The 17,108-nt window shown below is 37.5% G+C and overlaps 1 protein-coding gene across 3 annotated transcripts; it reads left to right on the top strand.

Annotated features, from left to right (window-relative positions):
- Positions 1-226: 226 nt before the first annotated feature.
- Positions 227-16,291, top strand: fam219aa (family with sequence similarity 219 member Aa). 3 transcript variants are annotated; one of them, XM_055023825.1, is made up of 6 exons: positions 227-524; positions 6,514-6,610; positions 7,721-7,814; positions 8,409-8,489; positions 10,967-11,042; positions 12,866-16,291. In XM_055023825.1, the coding sequence occupies exons 1-6, from the start codon at positions 465-467 to the stop codon at positions 13,022-13,024; spliced, it is 567 nt and encodes a 188-aa protein (XP_054879800.1). In that variant the 5' UTR covers positions 227-464; the 3' UTR covers positions 13,025-16,291. The 3 variants fall into 3 exon arrangements, with proteins under 3 accessions (XP_054879800.1, XP_054879808.1, XP_054879814.1); XM_055023833.1 differs by having other exon boundaries at positions 233-524; positions 10,967-11,021; XM_055023839.1 differs by lacking the exon at positions 227-524 and adding an exon at positions 3,012-3,773.
- The last annotated feature ends 817 nt before the right edge of the window (positions 16,292-17,108 follow it).

Below are 17,108 nucleotides of genomic sequence, written 5' to 3'. Positions count from 1 at the left end.
ATCCTATAAATAAGGTGTAAAGGTTTAACGTGCCATATAGTTTCCATGCTTTTTATTTGATAGTTTCTTTAACATCTTTTTTTTAAAGCGTTACATTTAAATTTCGAGTCAAAATGTAACATCGTCACGTCGTTTGAAAAATAATATATGAGTTGTAAAACATCTCAGGTCGATATTTAGATCATAACGGAGTAAAAATAACAGATCTGCGTATTTCCGTGTGTTGTCCTCTGTGATTGGACAAGACCTTCATGAATATTCCACACAACCCGGAAGTAGGGCGGTACTACTGGTGCTTTGCTGTCGAGTCACCTCTGTCAAGCGGGATGGAGGAAAAGGAGCCGCTATTATGCTGATAAACGCAGGATCCCGACGGACTGAGCATCAATGACCGACACTGGTTCCGTTTAAACTGAGCGTTTATTCTTTAAATTACCGAATTTGTCTCGTCACAGTTTGCCAAAATGATGGAAGAAATCGACAGGTTCCAAGTGCCTCCTGTCAACGGAGAGACACAGCCTTTGGTAAGAGAGGAAAGACAAAACCCCCATCGTATTATGCAAATGAATCTTTACTGAATTCAAAGGAAGAGATCCTTCTGTCCTCTTTGGCTGACTGTAACAGATGTGTAACGATATGATGGTGGTGAGCCAACGTGTAGTAATTTGCAGCTCTGGGATACAGTGGATCCTGGGATGGGTGGATATAGCGACCAACTACAGATAAAAAAAAAGGATGCCGATTACCACCTTCCCTATTTAGTTAAAAAATGTCCGCATAGTATTTAATGAGTAACACTCAACCCTCTGTATTCGAGTAATTTCACTACGCACTCAGTCAAAATCGTGAGTCTTCAAAGCCCACGTCATATGCGCTTGTTTACATCAATGCTGTCATAGCTTGGTGTTTTTACGTTTCGTCATCGACTGACGTGTTATTTTGGTCGGGATGGGTACCAGACCAAAAGATCGCGTGAAGTGGGTCCCCGCCGTGAGCTGGACTCGTCGGGCGATGCAATGCAGAATAATATTTTCAGATTATTTATTTATTTATTTTTATTTTTTGCACCGATTGGTTAAGCTCCAAATTGGTGAAATAATAGCTAATTGTTTTCGCAGTTCGTTTTGCAAATAAAAAGTTGAATTAAATAAACTTAAATGGGATAAATTAATTTGCACTTCTGTTTAGTTTGAACACGTAACAGAGTTATTCTATAAATTCTAGCTATTATAGTTCTATTTTCTAAATAATTTTGATGTGCTCCTCCTGTTTTTATTCTGTACTTCTGCAGCAAAGCAATCGGATGCATCCAAACCATCCAACGTGGTGACTATTTCATCCTCTCAGATTCGTTTAGATATCCAGGATCAGATTTCTGGATTGTAGCTGCAGTTTTCTTTCAATAATCACCTCACACTCAAACAACTCCGGATCCTTTTTTGGTATTGTCTTATTCAAACCTCTCAAAGAATTGCTCCGGTTACGCTTCCACACTAACCATAACAAGATCGCAGGTGCTGTGGCACACATGGTCATGCATTTTGATGCTAATAACCCCATTGTGCTTCCCAAGCTGCATGAATGCACTTGGCACCTGCCAAATTCACACAGAAATACTTCTTACATAAAACATTGGGTGAAGTAATCATCGTCTGCTCCCTTTTTATGTTGCTTTTCACTGAAAGACAAAATTGCAAAAAAATAAAAACCCAAACAAACAAAAAATATTTATATTTTTTATAAGTAACCACACATTACAAAGCACAAAAACCCTTCAGTACAGCTACCAAATCCTGGAATGGTTCATGGTTTATGCTCATGTGCCCCTGCTTTTCATAATCATATTGTACTATTTATTGTTGCAATTGTTAGAAGATTGTTAAGCATTCATTTGTTTCAGTAGTCACATGATATATCATCCTTCACTAGGATTGGTCAGTGGGTGGCTGCAATGTGTAATCCTACCAATTGCTTAGAGTTCATGCTGTGTCAGCAGCCATGTAGCTTTTCAACATGTGAACAGGAGGACAAACAGATAAATGTGACACACTGAGGGGTATCCAGTGCTTTGTGAAAGTATTCTCGCTCCCGTTTTAACATTCCTCCATTTTATAAGCTCCAACTATGTTTCATCGGGCGTTTGCATGATTGTAATAAGGGATGAAAAGATACGTGGCATACGTTTTATTTCACAAATGAAAATCTAAATAGTGTGGCTTGTATTCAGCACTCCTGACTGAATACAGGAGTGCTGACTGTTCTGGAAATTCTCCTTTGCTAAAAAGCTGAAGATCAATCAGAATGGATTCTCTATGAACATATATTTTTGAGCTTTGCTTCAAATTCCCAGCTGGAATTAGAATTGGCCTTTGACTGGGTCTCGTGAATATGCTTTAATTTAAATAATTATATCGTAGATCTGGCTTTATAATCAAGGTTGTATTGTTCAAGTGAACCACTAAATTTATGCTGAGATTAAATTACACACATTTCAGATTTTTGAATTAAATTATTGCAAACGCTGACATTTGTGGTTGCAATGTGACAAAATGTGAAATCATTTAAAGGAGATGGGTAATTTTGCAAAGCACTGAATGTGTGAACAAATGTCATCTTGAGGGAGAGTATTTGTATGTAAATTTATGCAGTAGGTCAGGGCTGTATATCATGTTTTAATGTACATAAATAAGATGAGTTGCCCCAGGTGCTATAGCCCTATCCATAGTTCAGGTTATATTCTTGCACAGCAGATGCTAATGAAGGAAACTCGAGCCCCTTCTGTGCTTAATATGCTATTTTATATCCCTTTTGAGTATTTTTTTTTTTTTACCAAGCCCCAATTCCTCAAAGGACTCGATTTTCATGCCAGTCATTCTTTTGAGGAATTCCAAGTTATCATTATCAACATTTCTTTTTTTTTTTTTTTTTTTTACAAAGACTTCTAAATTCATTTTCCGCTAGGTGCTTGCTTTCTAGTAATGAAGTAGAATAGAATAAACCAATATCAGGCACAGACGGTTTAATTCAAATATGTTTTTACTTCACACCGGTTTCTTTTGGAGAGAAAAACAAATCAAGGGATTTCTTTTTTCATCCTCCAACATTATTATATCTTTCTGGTGGAAAGCGCTAAAGAAAAAATAGTGGAAAAAAATAAAACAACAACACAGCGGTAAGCCTAATCATCTAAAGCAAAAGGCCTGCTATCTGAAAGGAAATACTCGTGCTTCATGCAGTGGGAATAATTTGTCTTTGTGTTTAGATTTCTTTTTTTTCTACCTGTCTGTAGGCATCATGTTCACAGCTGCAGCTTTCGTTACGTCTCTCATGTAAGGGGAAAAAAAAGCGACACTGACGGATAAAGATGAGGCCATTAATGAAGTTGACATGGGTTACTCATCCCATTGCAAGGCAGAGTAGAAATTCAGACTGATGTCCAAGACTGAACCTTAAAAATGCGTTCACAGTAGGGTTTCTGCACAGTCTGGAGAAGTAAAGAGTTTGCCTATATTTTTGTTTTCCAGATGTGGATTTATAGAGATGACAGACTACTCAGTATGAAAACATGTTTGAATTGTCAGATAAGACTATAAGACTTTGCTTATAAGCATCCAAATTTCATTGCAGGGCACTCTTACTTAATTCTTTAAATATGAATAAATACGATGTATTACGATGTATATTTTTTCTGTTGATTGTGAGGTTCGGTTGTGGGCAACAAATCCAATGGGGTATAGAAGGAAGGGTTCACAAGTAACAGGATTATATGCAAGGTTGGTGCCTGATTTCTCTACATGATCTTTATCAATCACTACTTGCTATCATGTTGACAAATGTGTTACTTTTCATTGAGTTTTTTTTTTTAAGCAGCTCTAAGTCAGCATTTTCTATCCATCTCTTTTCTTGCTAATTTCTTGTGCTAAAAAAACTAAATTATTATTATCTCATTGCCTGGGCCATGTTGACGAGTCCCTTAAAATATACCTGCAAGCACTGATCCTTGCAAAGCTATTCATACCTCTGGAACTGAACCACAGTTTGTTTCATTACAACCTCCAACATAATTTCATTTTGTAAAGATTTTATTTACCAGAGGTCTTCAAATCCAGTGATCTTGTGTCCTGTAAATTTTAAACTAGTTCCTAGTTTAACACACCAGAATCAAATGACTGTATCTCCTCCTCAGTGCAATCAAGTTCTCCAGAGTGCTGCTAATGACCTGATTGCAAAAGAGAAGAAAAGTGATACATACATAGTTTTAAGATGTTTTAGCAAATAAATACTTGGAGATCCAAATGTATTTGTCACAGCTTTACCTGGACACAGGTGATTGGAAGATGGAAAGAGCTAAATGCAGAACAATCCAGGAAGAGAGCCTGCTAGAGTCTACCAAAGATTTAAGAGTAGGTAGGACAGCCCTAAAAAATGGAATGATTTACAACAAAACATACTATATTCATGTGTCAGAGTGGTTAGTCAACGTTCAGGCTTCGATCCAGTTTAGAACACGAGTTAAAGATTCTAATATATAATGTATATAAACATCCAGTCTGATAGACTGAGTAATTTATTGACGAATGGGTAAAAATGTCAGTCTATACATGAGCAAATTTGATAATGACATACCCCCAAAAGGTTTTAGCTCTTATTATCATGACAGATGTTTCAACAAAATATTTTAATTGTAAATTGTTTAAACCTATCATTTTCCTACCATTTTACAGTGATGTGATATTTTTTTGCCTAAACATAAAATTTGCAGAAAGAGTTTTGTGCTGGTAATGTACCAAGCTGTAGTCAGTGCTTTTGCTAGGCATTGTAAATGTCTATCAACCTCCATCCACGACTTGTGAAACATTCCAGGTTTCTCTGTAACGTTATATTGACACCTATAATAATGTATTGTGAAGTCTTCTGTTTTGTTGCTGCACCTGAAATCAGCTGTGAAGCCACTTTGTTCTTGACCATTTTTCTAAATTGTATAACATAAAAATTTATATGCATAATAAGCTCTTCACTATCTACTTAATTTCTCATGAATTTTTCATCAAGCCCTCGTGAGACTCATTGAGCTCCGTCGGTTTGTGATACTGGCCTAAATCGGGGCAGCATTTCTCATTACAGTTAAAGCAACGGTTTGTTGACTTAATTTCAGGGATGCTTGTAGCTTAATGTCTTTTTATGAAACAAAGACATGCCTGGGTTTATAATTCTTTCATTTTATAAATCCTAAATTGTAGGTTTTATTTAAATGAGTATTTTGTGTGCTCCGAGGAACATCTTTGGAATAAAAGAGTAGATCCCTGGAGGTATTGAAACCCAACTGCCTGACAGTCAGCACTCATGTGACTTGCGAAGTTCCTCGGAGTGCAACAAGGAGGCGCCTATAGGATCAACATAATGCGCTCTCTGTGACTGAAGCAGGCCAAACACATCTCGGCTCCCCCCATTCCCAGTCCGGGGAAGCCATGGCTGCAACAGCAGCCTCCTCTGTTCCCTTACACGGCCGCTTAGCCACGTCATCACCACTCGTTTATGCACAAAAGAGACCGAGCCACCAGCAGAGGCTGAACATTCGTCCCTATTGATGCTTCAGCCAAGGCTGCTATGCACGGCTCAAGTAGAGACACAAACAGGCCCTGAAGAGGACTGTTTGTCCCAGCCGTTCAGGCTTGTGATAAATCAGATTAAAATTTTTTGAGTCTGACTTAGATGTTCACTGCTGAATCTCTTTACATGTTCAGCAAACACTACTGGGAAATATCATTAGTGGCTTTAGTGGAAGTCGCAGTATCTTCTGAAACACGTTTTGAACATATTGTCGCTTCACACAATTGATGAAAAAACGGCACTCGAAAAACAACCGCTCAATCAAAGGGGAGCCAAAACTACTCAATCAAGAACAAATAATCAATTAATAATCGAATGACATTTTTTTCATGTTTATTAAAGTTTCTTTGTTAAAATAACCCTTCTATAATATTTCCCCTGATATTTTAATGTGGCTTTTGGTCTTGCTGTACCAAGTACTTTTATCATCAAAGCTTTTTGGTGATGCCTCTGAAAGGAAATAAATATTGGCCAAATAGGATCCAGAAGTTCTATGAAGACAGACTTAATTAGAAACACTCCCATGTGTTTTGACTCACCAAGATGTTAATATGTCAGTGGGATTTGTGTTTGCTACTTCCTAAGTTCTAAGAAAGACTGGAGCAGTCCAGCTGGTTATCAGGACTGCCCTGTTAGGAATCTTGCATATGCAAAATTAAGCGTTAACATTAGAATGCACTGAATTTGTGTCTGCCATTACTTTCTGGTGAAATGCATGTTCATTAACAACAACAACCACTATAACATCTGTGTTTACACTTTCAAAATGTACTGATGTTTCACCTAACACTTTTTGAAAACAGGATTCTGTCCTGACAAATTGAGGTAACACCAACTGTTGATGTGGGTGTTAGTGTTACTAGCTAACTTGCTGCATTGAGTTGTTGTTTCTTCTTTTCCTAGGACCCAGCAGCGTCCTCTACTTTGGAGGCGGCAACAGACCCTAAAGGAGAGAGCGTGGCCATGAACTACAAGCCCTCCCCACTGCAAGTCCAGATAGGTATTGCTGCCCTCCTTGGAAATCATCACATATTTTATATCACAGGGGTCACCAATAAGCAGCCATAATAAATGGAAGGCTTTTAACAAACTGGTGAGAGATGAGCTATAAAAAAGAAATGGGATACAATGGTATGAGGAGTGCTTTGCTTCTGTACATACAGTCTGTAAAAGTGAAGGAAATAACTGGGGTCACATAGTATTTCTCAGATGGTATTAGTGAATTTATTTTTAAAAGCACTGAATTCAAGAGGTGTAAAAGATTAGTCTTTTTTTGTGTTGTTTTTTGTGTGTTTTTCGTGTGTTAGGTGCACAAAAAATGGGCTAAAATGGACAACAAACTAATGCACATTTCAGCTGTGTCCCCTAAGCAGCCAGTGGCACAATTCAGACGAGACTTCTTTTTCGGTTTTTTTAAACTTAGACTTTCTTCTTACCACTTTTTCATAAAGGCTGGTTTTACTAATGGTATTAATTATCATGTCAACAGATTCTCCCTACCTGAGCTGTCGATCCCAGAGCTGCGTCTCTGATTGATGCTCTCCTTTCCCAGCCAGTCAGCGTTAGTCTGACTAGCGTTAGTCCAAATTCAGATTTTAAGCTTCCTGTAGCTTTCACTCAGACTTTCTCTCCTGGGTCTTCATTACGCTGTAAGTTCACTAATGTTCTCTAACAAACTTCTGAGAATAGGAAATATGGATTTATTCTGAGATTAATTAACAGGTGGACTCAACTACAGCAATTTCAAATGTTTTTGCTTTAATTTTACCACAAATCAAGAAAATGTTAAAAAAAAAAGAAAAATGTTTTAGAGAAACTTTATAATTTGCATTTATTGCCATCCACAGATTATCTTAGTTTTCTTGTATTATATATCAGTAAGATTAAAAGTTGCATTACCCTAATGTGACCCCTTACTGTAACAGAAACGAAAATGTACTGTGGCCCAAAAGCAGCAGTTAACAGTGGTTCCCAGTGCTCTGGACCAAGTTAAATACTGCAGCACTCATTCATTTAACACTTCTTCCCCATTCCAAATGATACAACCCTAGAAAATGTGTCCTGCTGTGCTGATTTATTTACTGATGACTTCACATCCTTTGTTGCCTAGAGAAACAGAGGGACCTTGCCAGGAAGGCTTCGGTGAAGAATGGCACCGTGGGAAGTCCTGTCAATCAGCAACCCAAGAAAAACGCCAGGACAAGGTAGCACCTTCCTTCGCGTCTTTGTTCCGCTCTAATCTTTGAGCAGGTTATTAGCATGCTGAGTAACGCAGCAAAATACTGCAAACAACTGAAATGCAAATCATGACATCAGTGCATCCTGCTTTGTAGGGCATTAATTGCTTCACGTCAGCCAGAGACGCTATTAGATTTTCTAATGTTACAACCTACTCAATTCAATCAAGACACATAGAGGCTTCCTCAAAGAAAAAGAAATGCATGAAGGCTGATGAAGGAGCCACAACCACTGAGCATAAACCCAGCGCAGCCTGCGGCGTTGACAAGTGGCTCATGCACCTAATCCCACTCTCTTGTGGATTAGTGGGAATATGAGAAACGCTGCCCACTGGTGTGAACCCAAAATGTCTGAGGCTAAAAAATTGTTTTGCACTTTCTGCCGCCTGAATGCCACCAATTAATTTTGGGAAGAGATGATCTCATGGCTTGAACTAGAGTGCTTTTTTATTCTTCTCAGTTATATGATGTAAATATTTGCAATGATTGTTGCAAAATGGCTTTTATATGTGTTTTAAAATTTTCACTTCTAATGCAGAACATGGCTGTGCACTTTTATAGGTTGGTCGTGCCAAACAAAGGTTACTCCTCTTTAGACCAGAGCCCGGATGAGAAGCCTCTGGTTGCTCTGGACACTGATAGGTAAGCACTCCACTCCTACAGTAACCTATGCAGCTGGACAAGTAACTTTATAATCTATAGGGTGGTGCCCTTAAGAGAATCTGGCTAAACTTTGCAGACCTCCTTCTGTGTATATGGGGCTAATCTGTGGAGCGACTTGACAGTATTCTTAACAGAAATTGTCCTAAAAAATGGGGCAAAGCTTCTCCCAAGGCTCAGGATTAGAGCACAGCAGGGTGAGGATTTGGACAGGCAGAAGCAGCTCTGGGAGAGCCCTTCCTCCACCGCCCCACCCATGTACCAGCAGGTCTGTATATTTGCCAGATGAGTCCCAACACTTGTGGACCCCTTCTTTCATTTGTATATGTCAAACCCTTTAAAACAATATCTGTATTGATCCAAAGAGTTTACGTCATACACTCGCTGACAAGCTAGCTTGTTCACAACTTTTTTTAACGTTGACATTTTAGAATATGTGTGTTACACTGTTGTTTAAAGTGAAAGATAGACATATTTGTTTGTGAGAAAAAAGGTTAACTGGCTGCATTTCTGTGATATTGTTGTATTTTTTCTCAGATTTTCATCATTTTTAGCTGCCTTGAATTTTTTTCTCCATGTCTGAGTGCGGTAAAGTATCTTTTGTAGGATCTGAAACCTTGTTTACTCTTGACTTTCATGCTTTTCTTCTTGTATTCTTCTGCTTATCCTAGTGTGTTAAGATCAGAGATGCTTTGAGAAATCAGCAGTTCACCAGAATTGGGTTATTTTCAGTTAGATGTTTTTTACAGTTAACATACCAAGTCACTGCTTAAAGGAGACTCAATTACTACGTCTTGGGTGTCTGTCTGTCGAGTGTTTAAACGTAAAGCCATAAAAATGTAAGAGACATATACCACTAAAGTACAAAAAAGAATGCTGGTGTTTAAAGCTTTTTTAAACTCTCAATCTCTTTCTATTATGGAAGAGGATTTGGAAATGTGAGACCCATAGAGAAAATATCAAGTTTGGGTGAGAATCTCTATTCTCTAGAGCAGGGGTGTCAAACTCCAGTCCTCGAGGGCCGCTGTCCTGCAGTTTTTCGATGTGCCACAGGTACAAAAACACAGGAATGAAATGGCTTAATTACCTCCTCCTTGTGTAGACAAACTCTCCAGAGCCTTGCTAATGACCTATTTATTCTATTCAGGTGTGGTGCAGCAGAGGCACATCTAAAAGTTGCAGGACACCGGCCCTCGAGGACTGGATGTTGACACCCCTGCTCTAGAGCATAGTGGTTTTTGCAATGCTAGCCTATCTAATCGCTAATATGGGATGCTACAGAGAGAAAGAAAAGTGAATTGCATGAACACTCAGTTTTTAAATTCTGTTTGGTATTATCTTGGCCCACATACATAGCTTGGTATTGAATGTTTTTTCAACATCTAAGATTTGTAGAGCCTTGTGAGATCCCCTTTGTGATGCTTTTTCATCAGGGTAGTTTCCAAAGGTTATCTACTTCTCTAAAACTATGTTTTCTACTTTTTCAGAATCTTATATCTTATTTAATGTCTGATAGTAAGAGAGAAATATTGTGTCTATTTATACAGTCTATGTAAATATGTGCCTTCTGCTGTATTAGGCAGCAGGTGAATGTTTCATTATTAAAAGTTGTTGTCTTAGCAGGAAAAATGGAGAAGCATAAGGATTTGAGCGAGTCTGCTAGCTACCAAACTGCTGACTAGATGACTGAGTTAAAGCAAACCCAATGATAATGTGAGAAGTTTCCAGTATCATACGGTCAATAATAAAGTCCTGGGAAGGAGCATTGGTGATCGACAGGATCCTGGACCACCAAGGCTTACTGACTCACCAATGATTTACCTGCATGATTCGACCCAACAGACCAGCTACTGTAGCTCCGACTTCTGAAGAAGAAAATGTTGGTTCTGACAGAAAGGAGTCAGAACAAACAGTCGATTGCAGTTTGTCTTGTACAGGGGTGCATAAAGTAATACTGAATAGTCATGGGTGTAATGTTTAATTAAAAAAAAGTATATAAACTACCTTTTTTTCTTTATTCTTTCCTCACAAACACCTTTGCTTAATCAGTCTAATATTGAAAATGTTTCTGATCTCACTTTGTGTTTTGAAAAAGTAATTAAATACAATATTTTTTACAAACATGATGCAGTTCGTATCTCCTGCAGTTTCTGTTTCTAATAGTGAACAATGTTTTTCTGCTCATCTTGTTAACACCGCCATGGAGTGAATATGGAACTTTATTGTTGGAAATAATCCCATCAGGGCTACATACAGGGAAAATAAACATGACAGAGCAATTAGAGCAGACAGTGAGAACTTAAGATTAAACCACAAAATGTTATCATACATTTTTATTTATTTATTTTTTCCTTTCTGTGAAAGCCCCAACTTAAAAAAAATCTTATTTTATAGTGATTCCTTTATGGTACCATTTGTATCTTTTTGGAGTCTCACATAAGATGTTACTTGTCTTTCAGTGATGATGACTTTGACATGTCCAGATACTCTTCATCAGGATACTCCTCAGCCGAGGTGAGATGTCTGAGGGACCAGGTATTTATACAAATATTATATTGTTTCACAGCACCATCTGGCAAAACCACAACCATCGCTATGTTTTACATCACCTTCTTCCTCCTCTGTCACACTGGGTCACAAATGTGCACTCATTTAAATACAACACTTTGTTTCCACACATCACTCATGTCAGTACTTTGTCATGATTTTCATCTCTTTAAATCTTGTCCCATTTTGTTCATTCCTCTGTAGAACATCTTCTGGTTTGAGCCTGTGGCGTCAACTCATCGCCATAATAATTTGATTGCATGTTGTTGCTTTTATGTTTTATTTAATTTTGTTCGCTCCAGTCATTTGTTTACTTAAAGACCAAAGAAACGACCCGTTCATCATACATAAACGCAGAGCGGTAGGTCGAAGCAGCATGTATTTCCTCTAGGTCGAAAAAGAGAAATCTAATTTGTCAGTTTAAAATGAGCAGATTCATCATTTAACATCTATCAACAATATTAACTTTATACCTCGCTTTTGTTCAATTAATATTATTCATTTTAGTAGCACAGTAGCAAATTTTACACAGGTTTTGTTTTACACTATGAATTGAGTTACTGAAATATATAAACCTTTCAATGGTAGCTTTTAAAACACATACTCATACGTACCGTCGTGCCTGGACGACATGCCACTACTTTATCTTACATGCTTTTAACACTGCAATGTGGCTCATATGTAAATTTTCTCCAGCATGTTTTGAAAAGCTGCACTGCTGCATGAGTCTCGAGCAAATTTGCGTCAAGATGAAAGTGACAGTGAAAGAGAGATTGAGGAAGTGTGTGTGATGCTGTTCCATTCTGATATTGAAGAAGATGACTTTAGTGTTTCTAGTTCATAGGAGCAAGATGAAGATAGCGATCAATGACTTTTTCTTGTAGGCTACTGTATTTTTTTTTTCTCTTTAAGCAGCAGTTCTTAAACTGTTCAGAAAAAGCATACATATTTCATTGAGAGTGAAAACAATACATTTGTGTAAATATCTGAAGTTGCAACGTGGACACCAGGGCCTCAAAGACAAATACAATACATGCTTTTTTTCTTCTTAAAGTTAGTGGGTGTGGCTTCAGGAGCGTTCAATTGACCATTTGTAACTACTTCAATACGGGAGTATTGAACAGAGCAACTGAAATTGTTTCCCTAAGTAGTTTTTGCCAGTTTGTAAATGGCTTCTGCTTGTTCGAGTCGAGCTAATTTATCTGTGAACATTACACACCTGGTTGGTTATTTATAAAAGTTGGAAATATGATGATGTCCATCATAGCGGAGTGGGCAGAGTTCTTTAGAGCGTGACGTCAGGTGCAAAACCTCAATTGTCCGGAAATTACAGAATGCATGTTTGTGTGTCTATGTAAGAGAGCAGATTTTAAATAGGCTCACCCAAATTTTGCACCGCATGACGGACATTTGTGTCATCTGCAGACAAAACAAGTTCAGCAACAAGTATAGAACCCTGTGAGATCTCATTTGGGTGTTTTGTCATCGAGGTAGTTTCTATAGTGTTTACTACTCCTTAAAGTGATTATTTTTTCTTTTTTCCAGTGAGATTTTTTTTAATTTTTTATCTATGGTATCAGAAGTTCTTTAATAAAATGTAAACACCTCATTGTGCACTTTGTTTTTAAATGCAGATTCAATATCTTGAGTCAAAATTAGAGTCTTTGCTGTTGATCTGTTTGTTGTTAAGTTGTTGTTTTTGTTGTTTATAAATGTTGAAAGTTTAGCTTAGGGTGAACAGAGAATATTCGACAAAACTGTCATAAAGTTTTGCCGACTATATGTATTTTTTTTCTATGATTCTTTTGCAGCAAATTAACCAGGACCTGAACATCCAGCTCCTGAAGGATGGGTACCGGCTTGACGAGATCCCAGATGACGAGGACCTGGATCTGATCCCCCCTAAAGCGGTCAACCCCACCTGCATGTGCTGCCAGGCCGCCCCTTCCACAGCCTGTCAGATCCAGTAGCTGCCCCACTCCTCCTTCATCCCTAATTGTTCTTTTTTGCCAGCTGCTGAACAGAATGGCATCGAGGAGGAAAAAAAAAAACAGTCGACTTGAAAAACAGGCAAAGGCAAAACTAATAGAATGGGGGCGGAGGAAAATGAATATGTACAGTACCTGTGCATGTTCCTCCTATGGCAGGATCTGTGTGTCTTACGTCTGCGATGTTGGTACAGCGGGGATGGATTCAACTCATGGCTTAGACCTTACCTCGAAGAAAACAATGCTACTTTTGCTTCTCCTTTGTTCGAGTTGTAGCTCTTGGGGAGTTTTTGTTTTTTGCATAAAATGATTGTGCAACGTTGCAGAAGAGGAGAAGCGACAAGAAGGGACAAGAAAGAATCGGCCAAATTGCTTTTTTTTTGTCATTACTGTGTCAGTGGGCTGTCCAGGCACTCCACTTCCTCTCCTGGTATATAATTTGCGATCCAACGTGATGGAGTATAGGACATTAGGAGTTTGAACGAGGCCATTTTATTTCCAATTCTCTCATTTCTTTCACCTGGTCTGCTTCGTCTTCCCCTGTATGTGAGAACCAGACTCAAAAATGATGTGTGTGAGTTCGGTCATGCCCAGAAAAAAAAAAAAAAAAAGCAGCGTGAATGAAACACTAGTGCTCACTCTCTCAACACTAAGCTACCAGTCAGTCTGTTCTACTGAGATCTTGTCCTGCTTATATCTGTTTTATATTTAGTTATAAGAAGCAGAAAGATGCTGCGTCCTGATGCCAGATGTGCAGATATTTATTTTATTCTACTGACCCGCAACCAACTCCGTGTAGTGAAGAAACATTGTGTGCTTTGTAAAATGGAACATCGTCTGTCATATTTAGATTCACCTGCTGCCATTTTAGTAGATGTAGGGGGAGAAAAGCATCGCAGCACACGTCGTGCGTAAATCCATGTCACAGCATTCTCACACACTGAAGGTGACATCATAAGTTGTACACATGAATGAGGGAAATGAATGAAGACAGAGGCTTAGAATTGTATGTTTTTAGTTTTATTTACTGATGCTTGAACTGTGGCCAAATAATAATAGTAATGCCCCTGGTAAAGATGTGTTAAAAAAAAACCCAGAAAAACTAAATTCATCTTTCAAATTTCTTAACCAAGGAAATAATCAGAGCTGACACACGTTACCACCTGAAATGATATTTATATAAAATAAATGTAGCTGAAGAATTTCCTAATATATACATATATTTTAAGTTAAACACTTTCTAGGAATGTTTCATTGCTAATCCCCGACTTTAGGTTTCTTTGACGTGTGAATATGATCCATCCCTTACACTTACTTGTTTGCAGCGGGGCTGGAGCTTTTCTAGTGGTTAATTGGGAGGTGGTACAATGGCGCAAAACCCATCCATGCACACACACACATGCACCCACAGAGTCCTGATCTTTACCAGGGATGCCAATACTTGTGTAGGATGCAACTTATGGACAAAAGGCTGTACCTGTAGCACCAGAAACAGTTGTCATTTCATACTTCATGCCATTCTTCTTAATTTTTCTTTAGAATTAATGTACACTTTTTACTTAATATTTGAACCACTCACACACCTCTAAGTCTTAGACTGAACAATCTCCCTGTTATTACACCTTTGAAAATAATGATCCTCATGTCTCGGTCATATTGAAAAAAAAAAAAAGTAGATGTAAACAAACCAGAGTACGTGTCAACACTGCAGTGCAACCATTTATTTTATTATTATTATTTGTTTACACCTTCTTTAGTTATTCCAGTTGGTATGTTTTAGGTTGAACTCCAGATTGGCCCAAATTAATCCCATCATTTTTAGGGTGTTTACACTTTAATACAAAAAAAGTCTATGAAGCAGCAGGAACAAAAGCAACAGGCTTGTCGTTGACTCACTGAATGGAGATGGTGTGTACTGTACAAATACAAATACATTAAGTTATGGTACTGTATAGTGTAAAAATAGAGAAAACTGTATTTTGTTTCTTAATCCATCATTTTTTTTATTTGCAGATCTTTTTTTGAGTTAGCCATCCTAACGACATTATCAGGTGTTACGGGTAGAGATAATCTAAAGGACTGTTAGCTACTAATAAAAGATGACAGGAGAGACAAATTGTTTCTTTGACAATGGCGCCTCCTCTGGTTAAAATTTTTTAAAAAGCCTTAAAATTATTTTGTTTTTATTGCGAGAGCATATTCTCCCACAGAAAATTACTGCAGTGCTTCTTTTAAAAGCCTCATAGTTTTCTTTTAGTGAAGCACATTATATCTGCATTACCATCGCTATTAGCTGATGTGTTATCATTTAGCATATTACCATTTGCTTGATTAGATAACAAGGATGCAGCGCAGGACTGGAAAGATTGGGGAAATATATTGCGTATCAGTGAATATCAGTTATTGATCTTAACAGCAATCGGTCATATCAGTGCAACCACAATTTGTTTTACCTTCTTTCTGCTCCCTGGACGTTGTGACAAGGTACACTTGCTTTCTTGTACAGGCTTTTTGACTTTAGTTTTCCTTTTTATTTCTTTTTTCAAAGCTTCAATAACTGTTCTGACTGGAGAAGCTATGTTCTTGTAATTTCCTGACTTGTGTCGATTAACACGCATTTGTCTTTCTGAAATTACGAGGTTTTTTATGTTTCCAGTTTAATGAGGGAAACGGCCGCCTGCTACACATTTTATACAGCAGGGTAACAGGACGTTCATTCATTACTAACAAAAGTTACAAGACAACTGATTAACTGAAGAACGCAAAGTGTGCATTAAGTACTTCTCATCATGCAGTGCTTTTCCCCACTGAATAAAAGTTTTCAAATTAAAAATGGTACACTAAGGACGCTTTTAGTTGGAAATTTTACTTCTGCTATGAAAGATGAGTCGATTTTGAGGCTTTTTACTAATGAAAAGGAGAGGAGTGCTTTATGGTACTTTTCCATCTCGATCGTCGTTTCACTGGATGTGCATACATGTCATAATTGGCGTCCCCTGAATGCTCAAAGCTAGTCCTGTGCTGGTTCAGGCACAGCTTCACTTACTCATCTAGTCCAGAATAATAAGTTGTGTGGGTTTTTCCTCCTTTATTTTCACTTGTGGGAATTATTTTCTATAGAAACAGGCTCTTTTTCATCTGTCAGATACTTGTCATGACATGATTGTGAACTGGCTCCATTTAGATTTGAACAGTATTACAGTTCTGTGTATAGTGCAACATATCAAAAATAAATAATGGATATCTCAATGCTCTGTGTATTTTCCAGCTTTTCCTTGTATTGCATCATTATTCCCAAACAAGTTGAACTTGAGCTGAGAAACTTGGTTATTCCCAAACAAGTTCAACTTGTTTGGGAATAACAATTTCCTGTACATTTTCTTTAACCGACTTAGGGTCAAAATTTTACATACTGGCTTGAATATGAAACTACATTCCACTGAGATTTGGGAATACTTTCCTCAGCAAAGAAACCAAATGTCTTTTGTTTCTAATTATGGTCTAATTATGGCTGGATATATGATCTGACTTTAAGAAATTTGTAATGGTTTTTTTTCCTGATTTTTAAAATTTTATTTATTAAATACAAAAAAAATAAAAATTAAAACACTAGAAGTTTTTAAACTTGGTCTGATTTTGATGCCAACCAAAGAATTGACACTCTACAGATTTTGAATAGAATCTGACCAAAGTCATTTTCTTTCGAGTCCAAAAAAAGTAAATAATTCTACTATAATTACAAAGCTTTTTTAAAAATAAAAATTGCTCTAACAATTAAGAAATTGTTCCAGCAATTGCTATATTTGAATATAAAAATCTGAAAGGAAAAACATTTAAGAACCCTGGAGTTCATTGGTTTACTAACACATATTCAACTTTTGATCGTTTTTAATACCAATATGATAATTTTGGAGTTATATTAGAAACTTAAAGTCAGTCTTTTCTATTCACTCCACAGTAGTTTTGCAACGCTCTATCTTTTTGGAGCATCCACATGTCTCATCACAAAACAGAAACACAGCAAATTAGGAACCACCATGATTCAAGCCTGAGATAAACTGGAAGA

Source organism: Poeciliopsis prolifica, unplaced genomic scaffold, assembly GCF_027474105.1.
Source record: "Poeciliopsis prolifica strain line A6 unplaced genomic scaffold, Auburn_PproV2 SCAFFOLD003, whole genome shotgun sequence".
Taxonomy (NCBI): Eukaryota; Metazoa; Chordata; class Actinopteri; order Cyprinodontiformes; family Poeciliidae; genus Poeciliopsis; species Poeciliopsis prolifica.
The sequence above is the reverse complement of the archived record's forward strand: the minus strand, read 5'-3'. Positions and strand labels throughout refer to the sequence as shown.

What these genes read in the sequence shown, in the direction of transcription:
- fam219aa (XM_055023825.1), top strand. Translation starts at nt 465, where the DNA reads ATGATGGAAGAAATCGACAGGTTCCAAGTGCCTCCTGTCAACGGAGAG. An exon ending in AAGAAAAACGCCAGGACAAG is followed by an intron (nt 7,815 to 8,408) that starts GTAGCACCTTCC and finishes GCACTTTTATAG; the next exon opens with GTTGGTCGTGCCAAACAAAG. An exon ending in TGAGATGTCTGAGGGACCAG is followed by an intron (nt 11,043 to 12,865) that starts GTATTTATACAA and finishes ATTCTTTTGCAG; the next exon opens with CAAATTAACCAGGACCTGAA.